Source organism: Camelus dromedarius, chromosome 17, assembly GCF_036321535.1.
Source record: "Camelus dromedarius isolate mCamDro1 chromosome 17, mCamDro1.pat, whole genome shotgun sequence".
Taxonomy (NCBI): Eukaryota; Metazoa; Chordata; class Mammalia; order Artiodactyla; family Camelidae; genus Camelus; species Camelus dromedarius.
The window spans coordinates 325184-332831 of record NC_087452.1 but is presented as its reverse complement, the minus strand read 5'-3'; the positions used below and the strand labels follow the sequence as shown (position 1 = coordinate 332831).

Sequence of the window (7648 nt, the reverse complement as noted above, 5' to 3'; positions counted from 1 at the left end):
GGGGAGACAGGCAGGCACTCGATGGTTCCAGTGGGACAGGCCCCATCCAGCACCGGAGCCTGAGGGCTGAGGCCCGGGGAGGCACAAACTGAGGGCCTGCCTGCCCCTTTTTTACTCCTTATTAGTTTAAAAGTTTTATTTATTGCGTTTGTCCATGGAGCAAAATTCAAAACCACCGGAGTTCTTTTGAACTAAGGTGAAACTCACGTAACATAAAATTACTCATTGGGAAGGGTGTGGTTTCAACGGCATTTAGTGCTCTGAAGGTGTGGGTTCACAGTGAGGGGTCTCCGTCCCCCCAGCACCCCCAGGTCCCTGTGTGTCCTTCAGATAGTCCGTGCCCAAGTGTACATGTTTCTTTGCTTTCTGGACTACATACGTTGCTACGTTCCTTGCTTTTTGGATAGAGGCAGCAATTAGAAAAGTAACGTTTTATCTGGTGCTGATTCTGTGCAGGTGCTGTTCTGAGACCTTTGCTTTGCTTGTGTTATCTTGTTTAATCCTCAGACGCAGCCCATGAGGTAGCTACTGTTACTGCTTTCATTTTTCAGACTAGGACATGGAGGCACAGAGAGGCTAAGGAACTTACCCAAGGACACACAGCTCATGAGTAGTATAGCCAGGCTTGAACCTACCCATCTGCCATATTTCACATCTGTGAGATCCCAGGTCTTTAAACAGCTCGTACAATGTTTAAAAATTAGACTAGTTGGGGGTAGGGTATAGCTCAGTGGTAGAGTGCATGCCTAGCATGCATGAGGTCCTGGGTTCAATTCCCAGTACCTCTACTAAATAAATAAATTTAATTACCTCCCTTCATTAAAAAAAATTAGACTATTTGTGTTGGCATCCTTGCAAATTCACGTGCAGTTGTTAAGAGTCAGTAAGTGAGACCCGGTGCCTTGTTCCCTGGAGGCAATGTCTTGCCATTTGTAACACAGGGTCACCACTAGAACACTGACACGGATACAATCCACTCTTCTGTTCAGGACAATGGAAAATGTTTTTAATTGGTTGCAAATATTTAAAAATTAGGAGAGTTCACAAAAACTGTTAGACTCCTGGCTTCTCTTGATGCCTCCCCCAGAAACAAATCCCAAGGGGAAGTGTCGGCACAGCCAGTCTGTCGAGGGCTGTGTGTTGGGGGAGCAGGGAGTGAAGTGGGGACGCCCTGGGGGCAGCTCAGCCCAGTCCTGCTGGGGCCGGCGGAGTTACTGCTCCACCCGCCACTGCCAGGAGAAAGGGAGCTGGGGCATTTATCCATCACGGATGTTGGCTGCAGGCTGCCCCTGGCAGGTGGGAGGGGGCTGTGGATTCCCCAGCCTTCCAGCCCCCTCCGAGTGGAAGAGAGGCTCTGGATCGTGGAAGCAGAAGTAGCCTTGGGCAGAGGGGCCGGCTGCCGGCCGTCCTGATATGTGTAGCTCAGGCCTGGGCGGGGCGGAGTCGGGGGTCTGTCCCCAGAGCCCGCAGCGGCGCTCGGCCGGGTCGCTGCCCAGCTGCCAGTGACCAACGCTGTGAGAGCTCTCCTGTCTGTGTCTCTGCTGCCCCCCGCCCTAGGCCGCCTCCCGGCTGCGAGGACGCAGTAGCAGCACCACGCTGCTCCAGTGGGGGCCAGACTGGGCGCCAAGGGTCCAAATCCCAGCTCCACCGGAACTAGCTGTGGCCTTGGGCGAGCCCCCAGCCTCCCTTGCCTTGTTTCCAGACCTGTAAACTGGGCCAGTGACGTCTGTGCTCTGAGGAGCAAACACTTGGTGGGGGCCGGCTGTCCCGCTCACGCGCCTTTCCAAGCGGAGGGTGCTTATCTCCCCAACCTGTGCCTCCCGCACCCGCTTGTGTGATCTGGGACAGGGCCCAAGGCCACGGGGCTGGCCGGCAGCTGAGCTGGCTTCACACCCAGATGTGTCGCCTCCCCAGGGCCACTTCCTGGCTGTGCACGTGACACCTGGGTCCCAGCTGCCCCATCCCTGTGGGGGTCAATGGGCCGGCCCTTCCTGCAGGGCTGTCACTGGGGTTGAGGGGAGAGCCCCCTCCAGGCAGACCCTCCACACAGAGCTTTGGGAAGGGGCGGGGGTATGCACCTCACTGGGAGCCAAGGAGGGTACACCTGCCGCCAGGTGGGCTCCTGACCCACCTGTCACCCAGGTGGCAGGCAGGAGGGGTCCAAGGGGCACCACCTCTGTGCCAGGTCCAGTCTCACACGGTCCTGCAGTGTCAAGACACAAGCCCCACAACACCTGCCTGGTGTGACTGCCCCACTAGACCACAGGGTGCACCCCAACGTGAGACCCCACCAGCTAACCCTCGGGGCCGATGCCTCTCTAACAGGACAAACAGATGCTCACCCAGTCGTCACAGGGGTGAAGCCGGCCTCTCCCCAGAGGTCGGCCCCCCAGGTCAGCACTGCAGGTGGCCAGCCTGGGGGCCTGTGACCCTCTGACCTACACGTGGCTCCTTCTGGAGGCCTGGGGCCCAATGAGGGGCTGGAGGAGGTGGCCCTGGAGCCCGAGGACCCCGCCCAGCTGGACCTTGGCTGCCGAGTCTCTCCGTGGCCTCCTCACAGAGCAGGCTTCGCCCTGGTCTCAGTCTGACATGTCCAGCCTCCAGGCACTGTGCTCCGGCCTGCCCCTGCGGCCCCTCCCAGAGAACCGTGGACGCTGGCCTGGGGTGCCCCACGCCCCAGTCCGAACCCCTGGCCTCAGCCCTGCAGAGGAGCAAGTAAGAGGTTGGGCCCCATTCCCGTGGGGCCATCTGTCCTCTGGGTGCCTACTGGGGAGTCTGGGGGGGACTTCCCCACCTCCTGCTCCACCTCCCCCCACCCCCTGGCCTCAGCGAGCCCCCAGTGGGGGAGACCGTGGGATGGGGACCCAAAACCCTTCATTCTCTCCCCAGTGCACCCTGGGGTGTAGGACTCCAGCCCCCATTTCCTGATGGGGATGGACCCTGAGGCTCAAGGTCACCCAGCCGGGAAGTGGAGGCTGGGGGCTGCCCCCAGCCGTCAGTCCCAATCTACCTGCGTCTGCGGCTCCGTGGCTGCAGCCCTGCAGAGGGAGGGCAGGTGTGCTGGGGGGAGCAGGCCAGGTGTCCCTACTTGTAGGAGATGGGCCAGGAAGACGGCCAGCTGGCACCGGGCAGGTCACTGACCATCTCCCTGGTCAGCAGGGAGGAAAATAATTACACACAAGTGTTCAGGAGACCAGCTGGAAAAAAGTTGGGGCGAATAGCTTTCTCCCACTTTTGTGCTCTAAAGACTCCTTGGGGATTTCAAGAACACTTGGGGAAAGCAGGGATCCAAGCAAGCGGGGAGACTGGAAGAGGGATCCCCCAGAGGCCAGGCGGCCACCCAGAAGGAGACGCTGCCCTTCCTGCGGCCGCCTGGCCTGCAGCCAGCACCTCCCACAGAGGGGAGGGCACGGGGCCCAGCTCGGCCTGGTCGAGCAGAGGTCAGTGTGTCCACCCCCTGGGCACCTTCCTGCTGGGCGTCAGCACATCGACCTTTGGCCGCGAGGGCCCAGAGGGCTCCGGTGACACCCTAATGGCTGGTGGTGTGACCAGCAGGACACAGGTGGCCCTGGGAGCGGGTGACTTGCGGTCTGGGGGCTTCAAGCTGCATCCTGGTGGAGGGGCCGCACCTTCCGTTTGCAGGGGCCTGTGCAGGAACAAGACATGTGTGTCCATCTCTGCCCCGCTTCCTTCCTGCTGAGATTCGGTCTTTGACCCGGGTTCCTGACACAGGGCTCCTAAATCTGTTGGAATTTCCTGGGTGACAGGAGGCCACTCTGGACGGCTCCTGGTGGGGGCTGGTCACTGGAAGAACCAAGCTGTGATTAGAAGTTGGAACTTTCAACCCCACCCCATCCTCCAGAGAGGGGAGAGGGGCTGGAAGTGGAGTTAACGATCAATCATCCTTCGTGAGGAAGCCTCCAGAACCCCCAGTCTGCAGGGTCGGGGCTTCTAGGCTTCCCCCGTCCCCCTGCACCCCCCTTTCTCGGGCAGCTCGCCGGTTACTCTAGAATAAACCAGCAGAAGTGTTTCCCTGCGTCCAAGAGCCGTTCTAGCAAGTTACTGACCTGAGGAGGGGTGTAGGACCCTCTTTGTCAGAAGCGCAGTGTCAACCTGGGCGTGTGATGGGCGACTGAGTGGGCACATCCCGTGGGACTGAGCCCCTGACCTGCGGTGTGGGGCCGGGCGGCAGCGTCAGGGCCAAGCCGAATGTAGAACACCCAGCCGGGGGCGGAGAATTGGCCGATGTCCGAAGCCCCGCGTCCCATCCCAGAGGGATCTGCATGAGGCCCTTCCTCCCGGAGAGAATCGCGGGGGCTCTTCCGAGACGGCCCCAGGCCCCTCGGCCTCCTCAGCTGGTGGCCTTACTCTTCCCTTGTTTCTGATGTTTTTGTGTAAACATCTCTTTGAATTTTGGCATAAACTTTTCTAGGTAATTTTAAAAGATAAGCAAGTGAAATGTTCCGAGTTCTATCACTGGCTTTGGCGTCTCCTTCCAGAGGCGTTCCGTGTGCGCACAAGGTGTGTGTGTCCTTCTGAAAGTGGAAATGGGACTTTCTTTTGAGACTGTCCTCCCCGGCGCCCTTGGAGCCGCCCCCGTCTTCGAGCTGCTGCGGGTGCTTCGTGGTTTGGGTGGTCGAGCACTGCTTCGCCCTTCGCTCTTCTGTAGGTCAGCACAGGGCGTGGCCTGGCTGGAAGCCTCCGGGGCTGTGTCCACAGCAGCGGCTTCTGCAGAGCAGAGGGAAGCTCGTCCTGTCACACGCGAGCTGGGCCTGTTAGCGGTGTCTTGTGTCCTCGCTCCCCCGCGTGCAGTTTCTCTTAGTGGTGTTTCCCCAAACCGTGCCCCGCCTGCAGGGGCTGCACTGCACATCAGACCCCAGATCTGAAGACCTCCCGTCACTGCTAACACAGCCCCTGAGCTTCTGGAGGGTGGGGCTCTGTTGAGCTCGTTCCTGGGTCTTCATTGATGCCAGAGTTGTTTGTTGAGTGGATGAACAAGACTACATGCTAAGTGCCCAAATGAATACCCTACCAGAGTTTAGCAGGCAGGAGAAACCCAGGAAGGCTTCTTAGAGGAGCTGTCCTTGGCACCGTGGGCAAGGTTTCCAGACTGAGAAATCTGAGAGGGGAGGCCCTTTGGAGCCAGCGGGAGGCAGTGAGTGAAGATGCAGAGAGGGCTTGTGCAGAGTAAATTGGGGAGGAGGAGGCCCCACGTAGGCCCACGCTGGGTGTGGACCTTGCAGAGCCAGGCCCACCTGGTTACTGAGGGGCCTGGACGCCAGCCAGTGTGCACTTTATCAGGTGCATAACAAGGAGCTCATGATGGTCCCTGAGTTGGGCGTGACCTGTCTCTTAACAGCACTGCCCGTGGAGAGTGCAGGTTCCTAGGTGGGCAGGGTGGACAGAGGCCCGGCTGGAAGGACGAGGCCGTGAGTGTGGGAGACGGTCGTTCTGGGAGCCGTGTGTGCCAAGCACGGTGCTTAGCCCGTCGGTTCACCCGGTCCCCAAGATGGCCCTAGGGGGCAGGGGCCACCTGTTCGGAAGAGGAGACTGAAGTCCTGAGAGGCGAGGCAAGCATGTGTGGGGCAGACCCCGGTACAGACTGAGGTGTGGAGACCTGGGCGCAGAGGCAACAGCCTCTGGGGAGGCTGCCCGCCCCGGCCAGAGGAGCCTGACCCACGGTTTGGACCCAGGAAGCCTGGCTGCAGTTCCGGCAAGGGCACAGGAGGGTGCAGGTAATTCAGACAGAGCCATCGTTCTTGGCAGAAACAGTGACAGTCAGAAACTTCTAGCTCCCTGCCAGGTTAGAACAAAAGGCGCAGGCCACATCCTCTGTCTGTCTGTCTGTCAGTCTCTCTCTCTCTGACACACACACAAGCACCCCTGCCCTGTGAGCCACTCCAGGTCGCGGGCTGGTGGCCTCGGTTACCAGCCACCAGGCAGGAAAGGTGTTCTCGCAGCAGAAGCGACGTGATTCTCGCCATCTTCTTAGTGCCCTGTCGCTGCTGACAAATCCCCACAACGGCAGTGGCTTTAAACCGGCACAGATTTGCTCCCTTACAACCCCGAGCGCAGGAAACCTGAAATGGGCTTCACTGGGCTAAGAGCAAGAAGGCTCGTGCAGACGCAGGAAGCGGCGGTTCCTCTGCTCATGTGCCGCTGCCTCGTGACTCTCACGCTGGCGCACAGGCCTCGCAGATCAGGAGTGTCCTGGTTTGGGTTTACATGTTTTAAATGCCTGTAACTCATTTTTAGTAGAATTAAATATATGATGGAAGGTCAAGTTAAAAATGTTGCAGCAGGCTGGCTCCCCAGGAGGCTTGAGAGGACAGCCCTCCGCTCGCCTTTCTGGGCTCCAGAGGCGCCTGCGCTCCTGGGCTCCTGGGCCCTCTGTCTCCAAAGCCAGCAGTGCAGCAAGTCCCAATCCCTCAGCTCTCCTCTTATGAGGACACTTGGGATGCTGCAGGGCTGACCTGGGTCACGTAGGATCGCCTCCCATCTCAAAATCCTTACCTGAATCACATCTGCAAAGTCTCTCTAGCTGTGTGACGTTACGTGTTCACAGGTCCCGGGGTGCAGGGCGTGGACATCTTCAGGGGCCTTTATTCTCTCCACTGGACCATCAGGCACCCAGAACTCTCCCCCGACCCCGGGCTGCACACCGGACTTTTGTGAAACAATTCCCTGGCCCTAAGGGTGCAGGCCACTGAGCTTGTCAGATCCTCATGCCGTAAGTCAAGGCAGGGGAGGGGAAGGGGTGTCTAGAATTTCTGTCCAATGTATGTGCCTTGAGTACGTCCGATTTTGCCAGTAAGGCCCGCTAGCAACACGCATTATGTGACCCACAGGCCGCACTCTCACCGAGGAAAACCTGTGTCTGCATCCTCCGTGCTGCAGAGCAGACCCTCTGGAGTCGGCCAAGCCGTGGGGTCCTGTGCAATCACTGCCGGCCAGCTGGCCACCGGGGCTGAATTCCCAAGTCGGCCCCACAGGCTCTGCCTGGCGGTGCTTTAGAATAAACTGAAGACCTTTGAGCAAGGGAGCAGCAAGGCTGGGGGGCGGGTTCTGGCTTGGGGGTCTTTGGATGAGGAAACAGGCGGGGCCTGCCCGAGCTTGCACACCTGCTGGTCGGCAGGGCTGGGCAGACCCTGCTGTCCCTGCGCATACAGAGACCACCCCCATCACCCACCTGGCCTGCCCTTGCTGACCCTTCTCTGCCGAGACTGCCGGGGCCTTGGGGCACCTGGGCCTCGTCCGGGGTGGCCACAGGACCCCAGCACGTCACACAGCCTGTCCGAGCTCCACCTCATCGTAACGCTGAGAATGGCCCCTGTTCAGAGCTTGGAGTATTGAATCCAGGCTGGCAAAGAGCTGCTTCTTTTAAATTCTTTCGCTCAAGAACTATCTGCTGCATACCTCTCACGAAACTTTAGACACAGAAGAGAAAGTTACTGAACAAAAATATAGAAGACAACTTTCCTGAACTAGTGAAAACATGAAATTGCAGATAAAAAGAGTTTACCATCAGAAGTGAAAACAGAAACTCTGATGTAGGATGGTTGGCGTGAAGCCGTACCCAGGCTGACTCACTGAATTTCAGGGATAAGGAGGAATCCAGTGGTCCTAAAATGGGGTCTTACACGAGGGG

At 58.8% G+C, this 7648-nt stretch overlaps 1 protein-coding gene across 1 annotated transcript in view; it reads left to right on the top strand.

The window, feature by feature from the left end:
* The first annotated feature begins 2524 nt into the window (after positions 1–2524).
* UROC1 (urocanate hydratase 1) overlaps positions 2525–7648 on the top strand; it is a 28080-nt gene continuing 22956 nt past the window's right edge. The window contains exon 1 of the mRNA XM_010998226.3: positions 2525–2715. Within this exon, the coding sequence (XP_010996528.3) occupies positions 2590–2715 (126 nt within the window). The 5' untranslated portion in view covers positions 2525–2589. The remainder of the gene's footprint in view (positions 2716–7648) is intronic.